Genomic DNA, 24,089 nt, shown 5'->3' with positions numbered 1-24,089 from the left:
ATGAGTATAGTATAATATCTCATTGAAAGGTGACAGGGCCAGAAAGAGTTAATTAACTCACCTCATCGACTCACCTGACCCATGGGTGAAACTTAAGAACTGGTTAGCAAGATATGTAAATGAATAGAGCTTTGAAATGCAAGTCTGCATTGTTACAGGTAGAAGGGGAGGTGTTTGCTCAGGTCTTGTGATGTAAGCAAACAAGTCTTGTCTATTGCTATAGTTTTAATTCAAAGATCAAAAAAGGAATATTAGCATTTAAGATGATACTTGAGTAAAATAGTATTATTGTCTATGTGTCTCTTTGAAGGTTGTGGTAACCTGTATCTGAACTGTTTAATGGATAAATTACTCTGTGCTAATTGCCAGGATGTTTGGGAGAAGGAGTTAAGCCTATTGTTTTCTCAGGCTGGAAACCTATAAGAAGCCTGGGACACGATCCTTCTTCATCTCAGATCTGCTTCAAGAGGGGGAAACCTTAAGCCACAAGGACTGAGATCCCCAGTATTTGATTGGAGCCACCCTGAATATAAACATTGAACTATAACCTATGGACTATTTCTAAAAGGACTTTTGGCTACTACAAGCTCACCTCTACTATGTATCTAAACCTGAAGAATTGAATTCAAGTCTGTATGTGTACTGATCTTTTAACCAACACTCTCTTTTCTTTTCTAATAAATTTTAGCTTAGTTAATAAGAATTGGCTATAGCATGTATTTTGGGTAAGATCTAAGTTATAATTGAACCTGGGTATGGGGCTGGTCCTTCGGGACTGGAAGAACCTTTTCTTTTATATGATGAGATAAGATTTTCAGGAATCATCATCATATCTGACAGGTGTACCTGGATGGAGGCCTGAGGCTGGGCACTTTAAGGGAACTGCATGGTCTGGACTTCTAAGTAACCAGTGAGGTACTGTAGAAGCTGTTTTGTGCTGGCTTGGTAAATCTAAGTATTGAAATAACCACCAGCGTTTGGGGTTTGTCTGCCCCGTTTTGTTTGCAGTTCACCCTGATTGAGTGACCTCAGCTGGCTCCCACGGGCAGCACTGTCACAACAATATAGACACCTTTTGCCTTCTTTGAGTATAATTCATTACCCTATCAAAATTAAAGTAACAAACAAGTTTGGAGTAGCTTGGAGTTAAACGATAAAGAAAAATGCAGCATTACATCAACTATCTGCTTTAGCCTGTTAGGCTACTTTGGATTGTCACACTCATGTTTAAATAAATAGCACAAAAATCAAGATATGACCTTACTTGCCTCATTAGGAGGCCACTGCATTTCTATAATGGGCATTTAAATAGCTTCAATATAACTTAGGAGAAAGTTAAAATTAAAAGCTGCATGCAGCTTGCTGGTGAATCCACTGGTCAGCCATGTACTCCATAAAAAAATGATACCAAGAGAAAAGTGACAGGAAGGAAACCGCAGAAAGAAATGAATTAGAATGAATCCCTTACAAAGAGGGATTTACAATTGAAATGTATCACAAAAAGGGCTTTACAACTTTATTCTACTATTACCTCTACTCCTTCCTCTAGAAGAGTATTTTCTAGAGTGGATGAGTTGAGAGTAGAAAAAAATCCAAGTGTTATTATCAATGTCAAATTGTAAAAGCCCATAAGAAGTGCCTTAGTGGGCTAATTAGAGATGAGCTGAAATGTTGCTTTAACAAATTACTAAAAATTCCACACTCCTCTAAACTGTCCTTCTACAAATGCCTTCAGGACAGTGTGCTTCATAAACAGGCAGGAAACCCATGAAAGAAAAGAAAATGTTGATATTCGCCTTAAATACAGTCTTATCTCCTGAAGTTTCTGGCTACTACTGCCATGATACACAGAAAAAAAGATAAATCAGCAGCCATTTAACAATAAAGGAGAAATCAGCTAAACTACTTAAATATTACTTAAAATGTATTTGCAATAAAAGTTCAATCTAGCAATGTGCTAACAATTTAGGCTCTAGAATAGATCCTCTAAAAGCATTTCAGTTCAGACAAATTTTTGGTGGTAGAAAGCATACAACCCAATATCTGAAGTTCAAAATGTGAAATAGTAATACATGCCCCATTGCATTTTACTCCTATTGCAATTTAACCATTCATTAAGCAAAGTATACTTGCTGTATACTTTCTCTGAGACTATTTTTGGCAGTAAATTGTGATTTCAATTAGATGTTTATGATAAGGGAAAAGTCCAAACAAAATTAATTTTGTATCAAGGATACGGCTGATACACAAATGTGAGCAGAAGGAATAAAGTGACATGCATTTTCTTACCTTCTCTGTTGCTGGAGCAGGCAGTTTTGACACAAAACCCAGCCTATCTTTCACAGATAATTTAGTCACATTCTAACAACAAGAAGAAAAAATTAGTTCTTTTCTAATCCTGTGTAATTGTATAAGATTAAAACTAAGTACTAAAGTTTTAACTGTAAAATGCTGAATGCAGACTATAACAAAAGGGGTCAGCAAAGTCTGGAGGATTTTTTTTTTTAAGATCTAAAAATTACCAGATTTTAAGTGTGACAATCTAGGTAAAATGGTATCAGATGCTTGAATATAAGAGCTGTCTTGTAAGATAGGCACTGATTCCAAAATTGAATTGACATGGCATGAAGATCTGCCCAAACACATCCAACTGTAGCATCAGAGGCCTTATTGTGGAAAAAGTATGTTTCACACTAGCAGACCAAGGAGTATCTCTGTACTATTTACAAATAAATCACAATTTAAAAGGAAATCCCGCTAAAGACAGAACATTATAAGCTGCAGATTCCAGATATCAATTGCAAAAGAGGCACTTTCAGGACTTATGCATTTTGTGAATTCTAAACTCAGGTTTTCTTCCTCTTTTGGAGTACCCAGAGGGTTAAAGTAATTGTCCGAATCTGAAAATGTCTACTTATAGACATGATTCAATACCTGAAGAGTATTTAAAGGTAGAAATTCCTCTTGAAATCTCTCAGGAATCATAGTGTGCACTATGGTGCTTTGCCTCCTTGTATTAAGGAGTGAGGCAAAATTCTTGGAAACCTTTCCAAACCACAAGCTGACCATCTGTTCATAATGCTGCTGGTGAGCTGGCAGAGCTGTCAAAAGCCTGAAACATCTATTAAAGATCTGTTGATTTTTGGCAGGTGAAGATTCTAACTGCTTCTGCAGACAAGTTAAGCATCATATGAACTAGGATCTGACCTATTTTTGCCACCTCTTAATGACTGGTCCCCTGAAACAGTGCTCCAAACAGTAACTGTGAAGGTAGACAGGACAAAACACATCGCAGGATAGCGCCTCAGACCACTTACAATGCAGGTTCAACAGGCGCAATTACTGACAACCATCATCATCAAGAATCTAAGTATGTGACTTCAGAAGGAGGAGACAGTTAAAATCAAAGATAATGGTTACTGAAGAAAGTTGGCAACACTAATAGTCCATCTTCATTAGGAAAGCTTTCTCCGCTAAGAATATTCTGCATTATCACTCAAATTAGGGAACAAAGATCTTACATTTAGATGCCCCATCCTTTTCCAACCTGCACAGGTATGAGTACCATGTATGTGGTTCAAAAGACTGTGTTCTCTTATTTAATGAGAAAGTAGCTGTCCCAGACCCGTTCAACACTTGAAAATTAGATCAGGCTAACTATTTAACTCAGGGCTGTGAAAAATTTCATGTCCCATGCAACACAGTAAAGTCATCCTAAACCGCACTTGTATAGTGTAGACATAGCCTTACTAATATTTTTAAAATTTTGCTCATGCAAACAGTTCGGCTCCAACCCTGCAAGTCAACGGGGCTCTATGAAGGTACAATGAATTCCAAGAAATGGAATTCAATAGTTTCCACAGTTTTTACTGCAGTGGACTGACATTTAGGAGATGGACTGGACAAGTAAATTTGGTTTCCTATTTATCTTGATTTCTAACACATATTTTGACATCTAAAATAAATTAGTGACTATTGAAGTAAAAGTGTTTAAAGTGACACTTCTTAATAAATGCTACACTGTGCAAGTATTAACTGTTTCACAATTTAATGCAAATATTAAAATATTTGTACAATCAGAACAGGATTACATGCAACAAAATAAAAGGATATCAATTGGATGACCTATGTTTGCTCCAAAACATTAGAAATTTAAAGGTGACAGCTTTATTGGGTCAAGCTTTTGGTTAACCTATTTTAACAGAAGTAGAGGGGTTTTCCTGATAATATGCGAACTATTCTGTTGAGGAATCTTTATATTATTATTTTATTATTCTGTGAAAGATTATTTTTCATGATGTGCCTGAGTGCTTTAGCAATGGGAAGGTACAAATAGCTCAATAAATTTAATCCATGCCCCAGAACTGTGACAAGATTTACTCTGTCCAACATAGCAACATATAACAAAAATTAGGCATTCAGCATCTAAAAAGTGATCTTCAAAATGAGTTCAGAGGCACCGCCATACCAACCACTCAGGGTGATGCAAGAGAGAGAGTTAGGTTTTTATCAAAAAAATAAAAGCTAATTTCAAAAAGCTGAAAAAACTAGTTTCTTTATTAAAGATTTAACATGGATAGAAATATTTTCAAGTTTTTTGAAAATTTAATTGAAAAGCTAGGAACTATTCCTTTGCAGTGTTGCAAACCCAAACAATAGAACTAGCCAAATATCATTAGATTTAGAAAGACTCTCCAGAAATGTTACTCGTACAAAATGACAGATACATTCATGTGATAAATGCACATTTTTATATGGCGTTCTCCACAACTACATTATCTCTATGCATACATTTTTGAGCTATGAAAACATTACAAACATATCATGAGGAAAGATATTATTATTTTAAATTATTTATCACAGATATTTCTCTAGTCAAGCTATACATACCTGAGCAACTTCTGTACTAGCACTCTGAGCCTCTGCAGGCTCAATATTACTTGCTGGTACAGGACCTAATCGCTCTTTGACCGACTGCTTCACTACTGGTAAACTGGGTTGCTGAACTAAAGGCTGTATTACCTTCAAAAGAAGAAAAAAAATGTTTAAAACAAAGACACTAACATACTAACAATAGGGGACTGCTGCCTTTGTAGACTAATAAAGGTACAATGAAACTGTTATTGTCTCCTTTTAAATTTATTCTATTTCCTTTCTACCATTATAAAATGTTATCCTTGCTACCAAAAGCAGCATAGAATGATAGACTATCAGGGTTGGAAGGGACCTCAGGAAGTCATCTAGTCCAACCTCCTGCTCAAAGCAGGACCAATCCCCAGACAGATTTTTGCACCAGATCCCTAAATGGCCCCCTGAAGGATTGAACTCACAACCCTGGGTTTAGCAGGCCAATGCTCAAACCACTGAGCTATCCCTACCCTCCAGCAAGTCACATAATAGCACTTGGGTAAAACCATCATGTGAGCCTTTATTCATATTTTGCTAATCAGCTCTTGAACCTTATACCTGAGACACGAAAGCAAGGCTCTATTATAAAACTTCTGAATAAAATCAGTTACAACTAGTATTAGTTATTGTTCTTTTAAAATTTATACTATTAAACTGACTTGTCTATATTCCAGTAAATTTAATTACAATGACCAATTTTAACAACTTTTAGATAAAATTCCAGTACACAGACTTAACTCCTTTACCTTCTGCATGGGAGCTGACATTTGTGGAGCACTGCCTTCTCGATGCCAATAGACTTTAATAAAGCGATTATTTAATACTGCTTCTGTGCTTGATATAGCTTTCTTTGCTTCTTCGTGGGTGGAAAACTGGATAAGGGCACCTTCTGGATCACCATGATATGCAACCTAAGATTTCATATTGAAAAGTCAAACTTACACAGCAGTTCCTACAACACATACTCAAGCTGACATGTCAGTCGCTATAAACATTAAACTACTATTTTCAGGAACTCAAAAGCTTCCAATTTAAATGTACTATCAGTTAGGTATTTGGTATTTGTGACTTTAAACGAAAAAGATTTATTTTTAATATTACAGTTTTCAGATGTCAATTTGGCTATTATTAAAAATAGGGAGACAAAAAAAAGATGAGATCACTTATATTCCTGTAAATTAAAACACCAGTTTTAAAGCAGACACCTTTATATATAAATAGTCCTTACTGAAAATTAGTGCTTCTTGCTATTGAAATATTTTTTTTTTTCAAAAAAAGTACAAACTAAACTTATGGGACACAATAGTATGGGGTTCATATAGATCAGAACTCTAATTTAATGTGGTTTCTGTATACATATTTGTATGTGTGGACACCCAGAGATAACAAGCCTGTTCTCATTTCAGTCAATTACAAACCTATGTGCAACAAATCAAGTCTAAGAGAAATTTTATTAGTATCTTCCCAATGTATCTTTAAATTTCAGCAGCATCACGTCTCCCAAGATTGATTTTTTGTATTTTAAATTGAAATATCCAGCACATTAAATTGAAATATTCCAAGTTTCTATGGTATATATAGCTTAGTAATGCCCAAGATATATACACAACATCGCAATATAAAAGTAAACTAATATATTGGTCACAGACTACAGAAACATGTAGACCAGTGAGCAGACACTTAGAAAAAATCCTATATCTTCCAAACAGCTGAGAGAAATTATTAATTATTCCCTCTTCTGGCATAATAGAGTTTATTCAGTAGCAACTTCATAATTATGGTTATAAACAGAAAACTGTGTGTGGAAAACTATACAGGCAAATTTTCAAAAAATCAAGTGCGGATGCAGTCTCGACTACAGTGGAGATGAGAAGATCGAAGAAAGCAGAATGGCTCCAACCAAACACATGGAGGCTAGTTTAAGAGATGAAAGAACTAAAGAAGAGAATTCAACACAAATGAGACAGCAGTAAAAGTGCTATGCTGAAATAAAAGCATGCAGATGAAGACAAGAAAGTTAAAAGATCAGCCAGAACAGAGAAGAAAATGGATGGAAAATGAAGCAAAAGAAGCCAAGGTGGTATAAAAATAGAATATTTTAGGGTATTCTAAAAATCTTTTTCTAATAGATAAACAGCCAACATCACAATTCTCAAACTGTTGTGGCATCATGAAAGCTTGAGATGGTACAATTTTAACTGGAGCAGAAGGACTGTGAACCCATTGAATAGAATATTTCCAGTTTGTGCCCACCCAGGTAGAACCATTAACACACTCAGAGACGTGAAGAAATAGCAGACTGAGGGCTTGGCTACACTCGAAACTTCAAAGCGCTGCCGCAGGAGCGCTGCCGCGGCAGCGCTTTGAAGTGTGAGTGTGGTCGCAGTGCCAGCGTTGGGAGAGAGCTCTCCCAGCGCTGCACATACTCCACCTCCTCATGGGGATTAGCTTACAGCGCTGGGAGCCGTGCTCCCAGCACCGGGGCACTGTTTACACTGGCGCTTTACAGCGCTGTATCTTGCAGCGCTCAGAGGGGTGATTTTTTCAAACCCTTGAAAGAGAAAGTTGCAGAGCTATAAAGCACCAGTGTAGCCAAGGCCTTACTTATATCACTAGAATTGCCTTTGAGGAAGTAACTGAGGTCATAAACCAGCTGAAGAGTGGTAAAACATCAGGTTATGATAAGATAGATGATCAAATGTTAAAAGCAGGCAAGAAAATTATGGTGAATTACATGTATAGGTTGTATAGAATAGTCTGGGAAAAGGAGATGTGTCCTGAAGACTGGAGAAGATATGTCATCTATAAAATCCTTTAAAAGGGGGACTAGCTTATTTTTGGTAACTGTGGTGAGATGACAGTCCTACCAGCATCCGAAGAATTGTTTTGCACTACCATTTTGAATACGATGAAAACTGCCGTTGAAAAGTACTCAGGGACAGGCTAGATTTCAATCTGGTAGGTTGAGTTCAGACCAGATTTTCACCTTGAGAAGAGCTACTGAGAAAGATTTAGAATACCAGAAGATTTTAAACTTTTGATTTTACGAAAGCATTTGATAATGTCCATAGAAAAGCCCTCTAGAGCACACTGACACACTAAGGAATTTCAGCAAAGATCATTAATTCAGTAAAACCTTTGTGTGACAAATGGAGACAGAACAGTTTAAATTTGTTACTGATAGCAAGGCTGCATACTATCCCTGTTTCTACTGTGCACTGTCATAGACTTAGCGATGAAAAGAACAACAGCTGCTACCAAGCACACTGGTATTGTTTGGATGAGAGATAAACTGCAAGACTCAGGTTTTACAGATTATAGAGTCAAATTGGATACAAACTTGGATGGAATAAAAAGAATTGTTAATGAGCATAAAAGCAGAAGCTGCTAAAGTGGGACTTCATTCAGTATGCAGAAGACCAAGACCACAAAGATAAGAGAGAACACTGTCAGCGCTGGTGGATATGTGACTGATGGAGAAGACTACAAAAGAGTTGATGACTTTTGTCTATCCTGGAAGTACAATATCTGCTAATGGCCAGCTCAGTAAAGAAGCAAAGGCAAGAACTGGTAAAGTACTGGATCATCTTCTCATCTGTCAAAGATCTGGAGAGTAAGATGATACATCTACACATTAAAATGATATTGTACAAAGTTACTGTCCTTTTGACACTACAGTATGCCTCAAAAACATGGCAGATAGTGAAAGTACACAACAGAAAGCTTAATATATTCCATCAGCTTCATTTAAGAAGAATCTTGGGAATTTATTGGAGAGACTGTGAAACCAAAGTGGAAGTGCTGTGCTGCATATGTCAGTAGGCTGCCTTCTGAATACTTAGACAGCTATGTCATCAGGCTACTTTGTGGCAGAAATACAACGCAAGTCTTACATTGGATTCCACCTGGATGGAAGAGAGAGCATGCAGGACAAAGAATGACTAATACAGGACAAATCAGAAATGATGCTGACATCATGGAGATAGCTTACGATGGAATCAAACATCTTGCGCTGGACAGACAGGAGTGGGAATACTGGGTTGCCTTATGTGCCACTAGGCACAGGAGATTTTATAAGTCTAAGTCACTAAAATAAGAAAGCAATTAACAGCTCAAACAATTTACATTAGTTAGTTTAAAGTTACATTTTGAAATGTTAGAAGTTTTTGCTGTCTAGCTAAAAACAGCTTATTTGGAAAAATGTATACAACTAAACACAGTTAAAATGTAATGCATACGCCAATTTTAACAAACAAACGTTTTAAAAGTCTGCCTTGACCAGCATAATGATGTGCATTAGGCCTAGCTATATTTTATAAATACTATACAGGGCAAGGAGAAGTGGAATCCTTGTAATGATGGTGGAATTCAGGCTCCTGAGAAAACCTGAAGAACTGTACAAGCTTCCAGAGGCCAGACAAAGCCAGCAAAGCATGTACATAAGAGTTTCTAAGCATCCCGTGGAAAGGAGAAGTGTGGGGACCCAGCAACTATTCAGAGCTCCTACATACTTCAGGCCAAGGACAGATGTGGACACTGCAGAAGTTCAGAACTCTACTCCAGCACAATGTTTTGAAAGCCAAAAGGAAATCAACAGATAAACATCCTTAATGTCAAAAAGCAACTTTACCTGAAAGCTGAAGTAAATGTATGCATATCACAGACTGTTTAAAAAAAAAACTGAACAAAACAGAGAAGGTTGCTAAATAGTCAAATATCCTAATATTTCACACAGTTTGAAATAAATGTACAAAACAAAGCATAGCCACTGGAAAGGCTGCGGGGAGGTTATGTCAGAGTAAGGAAGATTCTGTAGTAAGGCATTTGATACAGTCTCGCATGATATTCTTATAGATAAACTAGGAAAGTACAATTTAGATGGGGCTACTATAAGGTGGGTGCATAACTGGCTGGATAACCGTACTCAGAGAGTAGTTGTTAATGGCTCCCAATCCTGCTGGAAAGGTATAACAAGTGGGGTTCCGCAGGGGTCTGTTCTGGGACCGGTTCTGTTCAATATCTTCATCAACGATTTAGATGTTGGCATAGAAAGTACGCTTATTAAGTTTGCGGACGATACCAAACTGGGAGGGATTGCAACTGCTTTGGAGGACAGGGTGAAAATTCAAAATGATCTGGACAAATTGGAGAAATGGTCTGCGGTAAACAGGATGAAGTTCAATAAAGATAAATGCAAAGTGCTCCACTTAGGAAGGAACAATCAGTTTCACACATACAGAATGGGAAGAGACTGTCTAGGAAGGAGTATGGCAGAAAGAGATCTAGGGGTCATAGTAGACCACAAGCTTAATATGAGTCAACAGTGTGATACTGTTGCAAAAAAAGCAAACGTGATTCTGGGATGCATTAACAGGTGTGTTGTAAACAAGACATGAGAGGTCATTCTTCCGCTTTACTCTGCACTGGTCAGGCCTCAGCTGGAGTATTGTGTCCAGTTCTGGGCACCGCATTTCAAGAAAGATGTGGAAAAATTGGAGAGGGTCCAGAGAAGAGCAACAAGAATGATTAAAGGTCTTGAGAACATGACCTATGAAGGAAGGCTGAAGGAATTGGGTTTGTTTAGTTTGGAAAAGAGAAGACTGAGAGGGGACATGATAGCAGTTTTCAGGTATCTAAAAGGGTGTCATCAGGAAGAGGGAGAAAACTTGTTCACCTTAGCCTCCAATGATAAAACAAGAAGCAATGGGCTTAAACTGCAGCAAGGGAGATTTAGGTTGGACATTAGGAAAAAGTTCCTAACTGTCAGGGTAGTTAAACACTGGAATAGATTGTCTAGGGAAGTTGTGGAATCTCCATCTCTGGAGATATTTAAGAGTAGGTTAGATAAATGTCTCTCTGGGATGGTCTAGACAGTATTTGGTCCTGCCATGAGGGCAGGGGACTGGACTCGAGGACCTCTCGAGGTCCCTTCCAGTCCTATGAGTCTATGAGTCTATACACAGTCATTACAAGAATTTTGTGGAAACTTAATCTCTTTACCTGGTTTTGATGTCTGGCTAGGTAAGACCAGTTTGATTTTAGTTCTTAGTAATAAATACATTTTGCACACCTTGAAGAATAAAAGCCAAAGCCTTCAAGAGTAACATGGGCAGCCAGAAAGACTTTGGTTATTCATCTTGCTGAATCATACTACTTGCTTAAACTATGGTACTCTGATGTATAAGATGTAAGGAAGAGAGGGTTAGGGTAAAGGCAGCTGCATGTTACAGTGGAGTTTCCTGTACGTACTGGAAGGATAGAGAGGGTAGACTAGGCTGTCCTCATAGCAGACAGATAGATGCAAACTATTTTTTCTAAATGGTACTAATATATAAAAAGATAGAGTATGCTGTGGTCTCTTCACAATGTGAAGTTGGGGCAAGGGCGTGTCTGTACATACAAAGATCTGGCAACTCAGGTTAACTGGAGGATTGTCTGTTTACCATGCATTGGATGTGCAGTCAAACACGATGGAGGGCAACAGTAAGCACATCTCTGATCTAGCTTTTGAGATTGGGTACAAGAGCAAAGTTAAGATTGAACTTCACATATATATTTCTAAGCAGCAATTGATGTGACAGTACTTGAATATTCATCACATATCTAAACTCCACGGTTCATATTTTCAATTTTTAAATATGGTTGGCTAAAAAGTCTACCAGTCCTCTGTACGTGCCAATGTCAAGAAGAAACCATAACTTAATAATGGAAGTTGAGAAATCCAGGTCTTGTATACTCGCTGTTTATCCTGAATAACTGTGGAAGGTTGGAAAAATAGCTGGATTACAACATGTATGAAACTTGAACAGTTGAGGAGGGAAGGAAATGTTTGGTCAGATTGATTTACAGAGTTCTAAATTATTTATCGTAAGTGCCAGACAAAATAGCTGTGGGGAAGATCTTAGTTAAAACATTAATCCCTGAAACCTTCATTTAAGGACTGAGAAAGCTCTCATTTCAGATCTGTGAACTTTCAAGGAGATTTCCATCAAAAACAAAAGACAAGATTTTATATTAATAATAATTTGAAAGTAAAAAAAAAAAATAGGCAGAAAAAAATGCAAAAGCTTTCAGGCCTTCATTAATTATAAAGCAGCAAAAAAGAGCCCGTACTTACTTTTTTTCCCATTTGTGAGTCCCTTTAATACAAGAAGAGATCAAAGAACACTGAATTTTGTGGCTTTTACCTGTAAATTGACTAAGTTTCCAAATTTGCTGAAGTGTTCGTTAAGTTTGCTGATATTGTTAAGTTCTGGTGGAACTTTCCTCAATTCAAGCTTCGTATTCTCATTTCCAAACTGCACCTTCTTTTGAAAACCAGGATTGTTTGTTCTGTTGAAGTTTTGCCTGCAATAAAATTAAAAATCAAGTCAGCCAGAATTCAAGACATTTTATAGACTTTTAAGCAACAAATGGTTTAAAAAAATTTGAATCATTGGCTAGATGCAAAATATTTTAGTCTAATTCTTTAACTCCCAAGTTTGTAAAATCAAAATCCTTACTGATGTATGAAGAATCTCACACTATTACACTCCTGTCATCCCAAGTCAATATTGAAGTCAAAACAACAATAATCAATTAGATATGTAAATCACATATGTAAATAAGAGCATCCCACTTTTCAGACCTCTCAACTTTATCTCACCTTTAAAAGGCCAGTTATTCTTAAAGGAAATAAAATGAAAACTCATGCTGGGTTATCACACTTAGCGTCTCATGCCTCTAAGGCTACGTCTTCACTACTCGCCGTATCGGCGGGTAGCAATCGATTGCTCGGGGACCGATATATCGCGTCTCATCTAGACGCAATATATCGATCCCCGAACGCGCTTATATCGATTCCGGAACTCCAGCAACCCGAACAGAGTTGCGGAATCGACACGGGGAGCTGCCGACATCGATCCCGCGCCGTGAGGACGGTGAGTAATTCGATCTTAGATACTTCGACTTCAGCTACGTTATTCACGTAGCTGAAGTTGCGTATCTGAGATCGATTTTCCCCTGTAGTGTAGACCAGCCCTAACATGAGTCACGTTAGATCACCTCATTTTTTGACCCTCTACACCACCCGTACAAGTTCGAGGGCCTACTGAGTACATGGCTACCTCAGAGGCCCAAGAACATTCCAAGCAGTTCATTTCAGAACAGGAAACAAGAACACCCCTAAAGTCCAACAGAATTATTAAACTAAACATAGTATTAATGACGAGCACTCACTTTTCAAACCAAGCCTTCTTTGCAGGAATTCCTCCATCGCCTGCGCCAATTGATCTTTTCCTGGACTCAGAATCCACCACTATCCTCATACTATTTTTATTTGGAGGTTTTTCTGTATGCAAATGGGAGACTGAATTAATTTTTCATTTATATTTTCTGTGCATTTTGTTATAGTAAGATTTTTGCTGTTCCTAACTATTACTTGACTTCACCTTGATATTACAAGATGCCTTTTGATTTTTAGAACATCATAAATGCTGTATTTGTTCTAACTAGTGATCTCAACTAATCCAGCATTCTGTTTAATTTCCATACTGACAATTAAAGAAAGATTTCATCCTGCCCATACAGGAAGTTTCCTCCTAATCTCAGTTTATCACTGTATCATAAGGAACCTAATCTCATCTATATCGCCACTATTAGAGACATTTTTGTATGAAGGCTAAGTGACGCAGAAGGCATCTGGCACAGACAGGACCCATCCTGTTCACAGCATTCTGTGTACTGCTCTGATCCTGCCACTATTTCTGCAGAAGCCTACATTACACCATGAGATAGCAGATGATTGGAGAAGGGGCTAATGGTGAATGGGGCACTACTGAGCACCAAAAAACTAGGCACTACCAAGGGAGTGGAACTTGCGACTATGGAAGAGGAGCCAGACTGGGAAGCCCCAACCTAAACCCCACCCCAAATGTACAGATCTAAATTTGGATTGTATCCATCACCTCCCATTCTTTGTATTCCCTTGTGTTACTGAACTGTAAGATCTTTAGGGCCAGAACTGTGCATTCCTATGTGTGGCCAGGTACGTAACAGTTTATTTGTTTGTTTTTGTTGTAAAATGCCAGAAAATTATCTGAATGTGTCTCATCATTTATTAAGCGAACACTTATAAACAGCCAAAAGACGTTAAACCTCTACATTATCTTAATAGGTTTCACTGTACTAGCTTTCTTGAACCTTCAGAATAATGGATTAGTAATACTGAAGTCTAGATTATCCACTGTTGACCTATTTATAAACTGTTTTTTAGTAGAAAAACAGGAAGAGCTTTATAATATTGCTATGATTTCTAACATTATAACTCTATTTAGTGATCACTATTTGTAGTAACACAAGAATACCAAGAACACTAGTAAGAAAATCTTTTGCAATACCTCTGGGGGGCAGATCCATATCACCTGATGTAAGTCCTATCAAATTAGGCCTTTGGGCATGCACTCTGTGCCTGTACATGGGCCTTGAAGTGTTCGTTATACTTGGAGCTTCAGGATTATAGGCATCTGTGTCATATGTTTCTGGTAATAAAGAAATTGTTTAGTTAAAATTACCTGCAGATATAAAAATCCAAGTTCTCAATGGCTTACTGCTTGCTAAGATTAATATGAGAAATGGAACAGTCAATTGTATAATTATAGCACTCCAGCAAATACCCAAGTCAAAATTTTGTAAAATAGATTTAAAAAAATCCTTCCCACCCTGACAACCTGAATGCAAAGTTTCAGGACAGAATTAACATAAAAAGCAGGGGGTTCAAATTGATGTCACATGACCTTCAGAGGTAAGAACCTATCCTCCCAAACAAAAGTATAATATCTAGCATCACCATACGATTATATTAACAATGAACGTTATTCTATTTTGCAAACACTGAATGCAGTAAATTTACAAAGTTATTTCTGATTGTGGGCGAAGTATCAGTACTACACCTGCTGCAAACAGTGATGGTGGAGCAGGAGGTGGCTGGTGATGAATACCAGTTGTAACAACAGTGGGAACGGAACTGGTTGCTGAGTTTGGAGGAGCATCCATGCCAGCAGGCTGTAAAGGTGGAAGTGGAGGAGGTGGTCCTGTCAAACCAGAAATAAAGAAAAATATTGCATTAATATTTTTATGTGCTTGACAATGGACTTAGCTATCCAAGATCACAACTACATCTGCAAAGAAATGTGTTTCGAAGAAGGGGTTAAGAAAAGTTCAAACATTCTATTAAATTGCATGTAGTAACCTAAACTGTAATCAGTACCTCATATCTGTCAAAATAATTTTTGACCAGTCAAATTGTTATGTTCCATACAGACTACAGAAGCTTTATTTTACTGAATTTGTAATATCTAACTTGTCTTTCCCCTATTTTATACAACATAATGTTAGGAAGATTCAGTACATGAAGTAATACTGGGTTGGCAATGAATGTTTGGGCTTATGAACACATGCAGAGGAACAAAATTTGAAAGTTTATTAAACTATTCACATTCTTTTCTCTGCTAGGTGGATTCTAACAGTTTAAGGCGCCAATGAGGATGGTTGTAACATGATGTTGGCCCATCCATACACTTTTAGTATTAAAAATTGGATCTGGCAAAGAGACATTCACCAAAAAAGGTATCTGAAAAAAAGTAGAATAGTAAGCTTATTTATCATTAAAAATTACACCATCAATTTAAAATTGAGACATTTTAAGAGTTTAAAATAATTTCAGGTACTAATTGTTCTTGAATAGTTCTACCAAATTACTGTGATTTGTACTTCGTTCTGTTTTTTTCTTATTCATCAACAGAGGGCAAGTCACAAAACCAACAATAAGCCAAAGCTGAATATTTCAAAGCTGCCTAAATACTTTGGACATCCAATTCCCACTAAAATTAAAGACAAACAAGCGTCAAAATCTTAGGCAGCTTTGAAAATCTCAGCCAAAGCACTTCCAAATGCACACCTCCTCCCTACTCCCTTTCCCATTCTATAATGTTGGGCATCCCTACAAAATACAGGTTCAAAGTTTTTCAGACAGAAGTTTAATTTTTGAAGTTGCCTGTGTTCCTTTAACTTTGATAGTTCAAAGGAGTTAGCTCCACGTGTTGTGGATTTAAATGTTTTCTCAGAAGTTGGCCACTTGAGCTTTGGAGATCAAATGTTTCAGAGATAGTATCACTAGAGACATTTTGAGATTAAAACAATTTGCCATTAAGAGAATCCATTTTACCAATATTAACACACATATACTGCAGGACTCACAGGTTAAGATGTGCAAACCAGAGTCCTAAAAGCATTTTAGGGGGAAAAAAAAAAAAAAAAAAAAAGCTACTGAAGGCCATTTTAATCTATTCAATACTGAATACAATTCAAGCATCATAAAGGTATTTGAAATCCTTAAGAAATTTTATATATTTATTTATTTTACCTGTAACAGGTGGAAGACTAGGTGGTAAAGGGCCTGGAGGTGGCACTGGCGGTCTAAGATTAACTGGTGGAGGACTTAAAATTGGTGGTGGGGGAGGAAGTCCAGGCGGAGGTGGTCCTTCAACAACAGGGGGCTGTGCTGGAAAAGGCAGGATGCCAGGAATATTCACATCTTCTACAACAACTGGGTCACTTCCATGATCAAAGGGACACATGTCTCCTCTCATACAGAAACCCTTTTCTGAGAAATGAAAAGCATAATTAAATATTACCAGCATTTAACAGCTGATGTTTGATCTTTAAGCAGATACTAAATATCCTGCACATAACGTAACAGTTAGAAAGGTAAGACCTTTGTATAACAATATAAATTACTTAAAAATTAGGAAGTGAACATCTGGTCATTTAGCACTTCTACCTACTCTATTTACAAATTGGCTCTTTCTCCAACACAGCCTATTTCTAACAAAGAGGCAAAAGAGGGGAACCTGGATGTTATAAAATTGTGTCAGGAATGAGCAAGTTCTAGATTTTTGAAGTATAATCATGGATTTTTCCATGATCAGCAAGTAAAATGCAAACATAGTGGGTTTGTTTTTTTTTTAAGCTAAGTGCAGAAGCAACTGGTACTGACAAAACATCTCCTTTTGAAAACATTTAGTATCTAATCATTCACTACTCAGCACTAGTCAATAGTCCAAGTATAAAAATATTTCTGTATTGCAATATTTATCCAAAAGTATCAACATTCTTTGTTGCACTTTCCAGTGTACATGCTAGAGAGTAATAAAAGTTTGGTTTGTTTTTGTTTTAAATAGTACAGTTAAAGCAATTTTCTTCTCTTTTTACTAGGAGGTACAATGTTACTGGGTCTAGCAATATTCTCCATAAGTACTATAAGAACACCTGCTAAAACAGTTAATATCCACAGGTAAAATAAGAGATACAAGCTTTAATTCTTCTCATTCTTTACCATTTCCAGATAAGGGTAGAAAAGGATACAGTGGCCAAGCCTAGCTTTAGGGAGAATGATAGAACAGAAACTGGAAAACTAAGTTAGTAGGATTTCACTGTTTTACTGAAGTAGTTTAGGGAGAAGAAATGTGTCTGGAAAAGTTAATAAGGGTGTCAATTAGATTCAAAGAGGCAGAAAAGCTGCTCCAGGTGGTAAGGACAGTACAGCAGAACAATCTAACAACTGAAGGAGGAGAGAGAAATGTAGGTAACAAGCATTAGAACAGAGAGGGAGACAACTCCAAGGAAGATTCTGAAGACAGAGATCTTAGTATCAGGTTTTGAAATGGACAAAATACAGGATGATTTTAAGAATAGTTTTCAGACAATGATTAGGCTACTATCTACTATATTTTCAGAAGACTGAACTTTGTAAAGTGTTATCTAGGTGACCATAGAAAAAGAAAAGAGAAAAAATCAGGTTTCAGCAATCGCAACTCATGAAAATACTTCAGAAATAAAAGTACAAAATTTCATGCACCTGAGAAATGTGGATGTTGAGTAGGGGATCAAATCAAACTTCTAGGGCATAGTCCACACTAGAAAACAGCTACACTGACAAACCCTCCTAGTTTAGAAGCAGCTTAGAGTTACAAAAGCAATTCTTTGCCATAACTGCATCTACACTAAGGCTTTTGCCAATATAAAAAAAGTTGCAAAAAAGACTCGCACCTATAACAGACACTACTATATTGGGAAAAGATTTAAGTGTAAACCTGACCTACATCCTCAACAGCTACTGCCAGTATGAGATCTGACATGAGAAAATAGCTGGGACTAGTGGAACTCTGGCTAAAAATGCAGTTCTTACTGGTTAAGAGGGTATCTGCTTTGGATCAATCTGACTCACTGAGACAAATGCCAACTGTGGCAGAAACATGGTTTGATACAGGCAGGAAGTGTGCAAAATGATTCAATAGTGTAGAAGATTTCAAGTATTGCCTGTATAAACACAGCACTTAGTAAGTTTTAGAAAAAAAAAGACAGTAAAGTGGTGCACCGAGAAGAAGAGCCTAAAATGTGAGGTTCAAGGTCACTGCCAGTGAAAAAATTAAGCAGATAGGTAAGAGTAAAACCAAGAGAATAAATGTACAAGAGTTCCCTGAACAGGATCATACCATAAGGTGGTGATTCTACTCAAAACTATTAAATATAGAACTGGGTTTGAGGGTGATACGGAGTAAGAGAAATAAGGTAAAACAAGAGATCACCACCAATAAGTTCATGTAAAAGAGCAATGCCAGAAATATGACAGGGACAGAAACAATCAATGAGGTTGGTTAAAGATAAGTGATTATAAAGGCAAGTTTAGCTTTTAAGAATTTTGCTAGAAAAAAAGATTGAAAATGAGATATAGAAGGAGACTGCTTTTGGGGTGGGAGTGCTAAAAGAAGGGGACAGTGTAGCTTGGAAGGGCAAAATTACATCAGTGACTGGACACCATTGTTACATATATGTTTAAGTACCTGAACTTACCATCATAGTCTCTGCAGCGTTTCTTTGGCAGTGGAGGTCTTCCATATGAGTTGTGGTCCAACTGTTCTTCATGGAACTCTGACCAACTTTCAGTAGTGTTATTACCATGATGAGTAGGAGCAATAACTGTAATAGTGCTACTCAGTGTGGGGACAGGGTAATGGCCAGATGAAATGTTTGTTACAGACGGAACTGGAGTATAATTGTTTTCTAATGGATCTGTTCTATCCAAATCATATTTTGGCTTTCCCAAATCTCTTTCTGTAAGAAAATAATATACTTGTTTAAAAGGTAAAAATGTGTCAAAGATTGTAAGCTCCAAAATTAGACCAACTGTTGGATTTGTATGTGTTTGTAAGGGTATGTCTACACAACCCAGCGGATCGGCAGGTAGTGATCGATCCATTGGGGATGGATGTATCATGTCTCGTCTAGACACGACACATTGATCCCCAAACACGCTCCCCGTCAACTCCGGAATTCCACCAAGGTGAGAGGCAGAAGCGAAGTTGATGGGGGAGCGGCGGCCGTCAAGCCCACGCCGCGAGGACGTGAAGTAAGTTGATGTAACAGATGTCGACTTCAGCTATGCTATTCTCATAGCTAAAGTTGCGTATCTTAGATCGATCCCTCCCCTCTTCCCCCCCCCACCCCCCCAGTGCAGACCAGTCCTAAAATATATACAATTCTTTATATACTGTTTTTTTCTTCCCTACCCTTGAGGTGAGGGGGAGAAGAGGAAGAAAGAGGAAGGAACAATCTCAATGTACTTTCGTAGTCAGGGAATAAATGCACCACCAACAGTCCAGCACTCATGAGCAACTCTAACCTGTATATGATGCTAGAGAAAATAAATATGGAAGGTAACTACATAGTACTTTCAAAGAATTATCAATCAGAAAAATTTTTAAAGTTATCAAAGTACCTTGTTAGGGTGCTTTAGATCTAAGATCATTATATAAAGTGATGAGGATACACACCATTAAATGGAAAATTTAATTGTCAGTTGGAGTAGGAGTTTTGTGCACAAATACTGTAAGGCAGAACTTCACGTAGAGCTTTATAAAGTGTAGGGCTCTAACAAATTCACGGATTATTTTGGTCAATTTCACGCCCAGAGGGTTTTAAAATTCGTCAGTTTCACAATTTCAGATGTTTACATCTGAAATTTCAGAGTGTTATAACTGTGGGGGTCCCAACCCAAAATGGGATAATGGGTGAGGGGAACTGAAAGTTGTTGTTGGGGGGGTGAGGGGATGACACAGGATTGCTACCCTCAATTCTGTGCTGCCTTCAGAACCCAGGTCTGAAGGCAGCAGCCACCAAGCTTCTTGAAGCTATAGGAAGTTCCCAGAGATGGAGGTGGGTCCAAGATGCTGGAAGCACCTCAGCTGGAGGCTCCTAGCTGCTAGTCCCCTGATAGATAAACGCAGAGGCCCTGGCCAATTTAGGGGCTCCCAGAAAAATGGATGCCTGTGCTCTGGCCAAAATTCCCAAACCTAGTGCATAAAAATTAGGTTCCTAAATCCATTTAAGCACATAAATAAAAGAAACTTGAATTTCAAAGGTGCTGAACACCTCTAGCTCTCATTCACTTATAGTGTATTTGCTGAAGTACATCAGAGCTCTGAAAAAAATCAGGATATTTCGTGTCTAAAATAAGGATTATTAAACCTAACTTTAGGCACCCAAGTTTTAACATTTTGACCTACAGTCTTGTAGATAAGTTTATTCAGTAAAAAGCTGTTGTACTTCAAGATAAATATTGTTTTTCATATAGATCATCAACCCATATTTTTAAAGACTAACAAACACCTACCTCTGCTTCGTGTTCTGCTTCTACTTCTGCTCCTTGTCCTGTCCCTATCCCGGTCCCGCAATCGCTCCTTACTCCAACTTCTGCTTCGACTCCTGCTGTAGCTCCGACTCCGTCCTCTTCTTCTGTTGTACCTGTCTCTATATGAATCCCGTCTAGGGGGGTTACGGTCATAATCTCTCTTGCGAGAACGTTCATCTTTTTTTCTTTCCTCGCGGCTTCTAAATGTTTGGGAAGTTAATCGTTATTTAAAAATAAGAACAATTTGAAAAGATAACTTAAAATGTAAACTCAAACCTTGTAATGGCTACTAAAATCTCATCAAAATCATACTCGAAGAACAAAATTTTTCCAGTATTTGTAAGTGCTTAAAACAGGAAAATGAAACATTGAAATTTTCTGCACTGTAACGTAAACTTGTAATAAGTGCAGGTATTGAAAAGCCCTGTTCCTAGAGAATACTGGCACATACACATCTGAAGCTGATGCTATGTTTGTTATTGACTTTTGTGCAGTTCTGATTCATTCTGAATGCATGCCTCTAACAGAGTATGAAATCTTTAAGTATCAGTCCTCCTTTCCTCCAAAAAAACCTGTTCAATCATCTGATTGTGTAATTTTTTGTTGTATAAAAGCCTACCACCATATCAAGAAAATGTGGGTAAAATATTGCTTTTGTGCCAGGACTTATTTTCCCAGTAGGGCATTTTCACCAAGGTAACAGCATCACAAAAACTGAGAGTTACTGAAGAGAATGATAGTGCTGTATTAAACAAAGCATTCAGATTAAATTTCAAAATTAGACGGGTTTTGTGTTGTAATATAACCAATCATTTACACTCAAATCTGCTTTGTAAACATTTCTTAAATTGAGTTCTGATTATTTTTAGTTAATAAAAATCTGAACAGTCTTCATTGTTGCTTGTAAACTGTACTTATCTCAAGATTGCGTATAAAAAAGCAATCCACAAAAGAGCTTGCTTCACAAGTACTCTGTTAACATTTAGAAGCATATCACTACAGAAGAATGAAACATTTGATATGTCACACTGCAAAAGAAAAAAACCTTTCAAAATTTAAGCCAATATAATTGGTTCTTGATATAATGCAAGAGTCAAACTAAGTTTATAATTACCTAGTTTCTCGGTACCGAGAGCTTGACTGAGGAGGACTGTGATTTAGTCTTCTAGAAAACTTTTTTTCTCGCTCTTCCTCTTTAATTATCTGGATTTTAAAGTGTAAACAGCAAATCAAAGATAAGCACAACACACAAGGCTTTTTTAAACAGACATAACTAGAATAAAAGAATCTGAAATTCAGTTTTGGCTAAGTGAAGCGAGGCCTAACACTCAACTTGATGGCATCTCTGAAACATGGTAACTTTTTAAGACTGTGCCCGACCAATTCCAAAAATTTCAGGGACTATTCTGAGCATCAATAGGAGAACTCTATTATTTTGATAACAGCTGAAAACTGGAAAATCAACAGAAAAGCCTGACTCCCACAATGGTCATTTAGCGGAACAATGTGACACTCCCTCCAGTTTATCTGCATATTTTAATCCCATTGCTTGAAATGAGTCCGGAAATAACACTGCAGGTCAGGGGACTGAGGTGGTTGGACAGAGCTGGGAGGCACAGGGTTTGGGACTGGAATAGCAGGAACTGCTTCAGATCAGATGCTTATATTGAACAGGTTTAGGAGATCTGCCCTTTGACTGTGTCCACAGTATGTCTGACTCAGGAGTAGCAAAGTTTTGCCTACTCAAAACTGTTATAAAATGGGTACTGTCTAAGGGAGAGACAGCAAGGCAGGCAGGAGTGTTAGAGCTTAAGGTTGTGTTCCAGGTCAAAACACACGTGTGTGTGTGTGTGTGTGAGTGTGTCCCCGTCCCCTTTTGACTTGCTATAATTTGTAAAAGTTCATTTTCAGGTCAACCCAAAATGAATTTTGGTTTCATTACGGAATTAACAGCAGACCAAAAAACCAATTAACACAGCTCTAGTGAGGACTGACCTAACTTTGATGTCACAACGCTACTGCTCAGGCTCCTCTGCCTACAGCACCAATTAGTACTGATAAGGGGAAGTTGTTGATAAGAAACTGATGAGGAGAAGCAGTGTAGAGTGGCGTATCCTGTAAAACTGCTACAGGTTCAGAGATAGAGACTGCACTGCAAAGTATGATTTAAATTCTTACCTCTTCCTTTTTTGTGTCTCTTTCTTGGTGTTGAAAAAACTCAACTTTTAGGTTTCCTGATGATGGCTGCTCTGGCGGAGGTAGATAGCTCTTTGTATTCACAGCATCAAAAAGTTTTTCAACAAATATCTGGGTCTCTAAACATTAAGGGAAATCAAAGATACCAAGAATTCATGAATGAATTCCTCTAATATCTGGCTATTTCAAACCTCTGCAGTCCGTTTAAATATAATGCAACTTTTCCCCTTTGCTTACATTTACAAACCACTGAATACTACTTAAAAATATTATGCTTTTATTGGCAATGAAAACAATGGATACTGAATAATCTTCCAAATATATAACTCACCAGGAATTCTTTCATAACAGTATAAACTGCATTGTTGAAAGTTATTTAACTTAAATGAAGATAATTATGTAGCAGACAGCTTTTCTCCCCTGTATTTAATTGCTAGAGAACATATTACTCTAAAATTCTGAACAATTTAGGCAGTGCAAATGTATTTAAAGATCAGTTTTGGATATCTTCCATTCCTGGACAACTAAGGGGCAAGGAAAATAGAATCAAGATCATAAATATGGTTTTAATAGAACCATAGATACACATGGTACTTTAAATAAGCCACTGCAAAACATTTAGAGATGGATTTTTGCATCAGGGCATTTACTCCAATTAAAGACTTTAAAAAGTGCATCTTAAATACAACTGGTTTAAGAGCAGTGGCACAGGTATAGCAAACAGAGCTATAAACAGGGGAGTTTGAATGGTAGTTCTGTTGGAGAAGGGAGGAAACAAGCTTCTGGTCTTTAGGGGCAGTGAGTGAGTTTTTTCTGGGTGTAGTGTGTCTTTTTCTGCTTTGTGTGGGTGGCTTCCTCTCCTCCTCCTCTTCATTTTATAGAGGCTGGTAGGAGCCAGTGTGCTGTGAGAGAAGCAGAGCCCTGATTAGGGGGCAAGGCTTCTATGGTTAGGGGCCTTACAAAGGCAACCAAATAGTCAGCCAGTGGCTCAGGAGCAGCAAACAGATCTGTAAACAGGGGACTCTGAGTGGGAGTTTGGGAATGAGGTGTATGTGGTGTTCTGGTTTTGTTCTGGTCTTTGGGGGTTTTTATTTTTCCCCCATTGCAGGAATTTAGTAAGGAAGACTATGAAAGGTACAGTGGCAGCAGTGGTAGTGACTGAAGCCATGGAAGAGACAATGAATACGACTGGATGCGGAAGCTGGAGGATGTACACGATCCTAGAGCAGGTACCTGAAAAAAGCTTAGTTTGTATGAA

The 24,089-nt window shown here is 37.6% G+C and overlaps 1 protein-coding gene across 2 annotated transcripts in view; it reads right to left on the bottom strand.

Annotated features, from left to right (window-relative positions):
* The window catches only part of RBM26 (RNA binding motif protein 26), a 99,583-nt gene that overhangs the window by 47,782 nt on the left and 27,712 nt on the right, over nt 1-24,089 (bottom strand). For both annotated transcript variants that reach the window (XM_050947842.1, XM_050947832.1), the window contains exons 3-14: nt 22,814-22,950; nt 21,750-21,838; nt 20,618-20,835; nt 18,799-19,059; nt 16,310-16,549; nt 14,838-14,978; nt 14,286-14,426; nt 13,126-13,237; nt 12,096-12,255; nt 5,655-5,819; nt 4,891-5,022; nt 2,290-2,361 (exon numbers count right to left, since the gene is read on the bottom strand). In XM_050947842.1, coding sequence (XP_050803799.1) covers nt 2,290-2,361; nt 4,891-5,022; nt 5,655-5,819; nt 12,096-12,255; nt 13,126-13,237; nt 14,286-14,426; nt 14,838-14,978; nt 16,310-16,549; nt 18,799-19,059; nt 20,618-20,835; nt 21,750-21,838; nt 22,814-22,950 — 1,868 coding nt within the window. The remainder of the gene's footprint in view (nt 1-2,289; nt 2,362-4,890; nt 5,023-5,654; nt 5,820-12,095; nt 12,256-13,125; nt 13,238-14,285; nt 14,427-14,837; nt 14,979-16,309; nt 16,550-18,798; nt 19,060-20,617; nt 20,836-21,749; nt 21,839-22,813; nt 22,951-24,089) is intronic.

This window comes from Gopherus flavomarginatus, chromosome 1 (assembly GCF_025201925.1).
Source record: "Gopherus flavomarginatus isolate rGopFla2 chromosome 1, rGopFla2.mat.asm, whole genome shotgun sequence".
In the NCBI taxonomy this organism is placed as follows: Eukaryota; Metazoa; Chordata; order Testudines; family Testudinidae; genus Gopherus; species Gopherus flavomarginatus.
The sequence above is the reverse complement of the archived record's forward strand: the minus strand, read 5'-3'. Positions and strand labels throughout refer to the sequence as shown.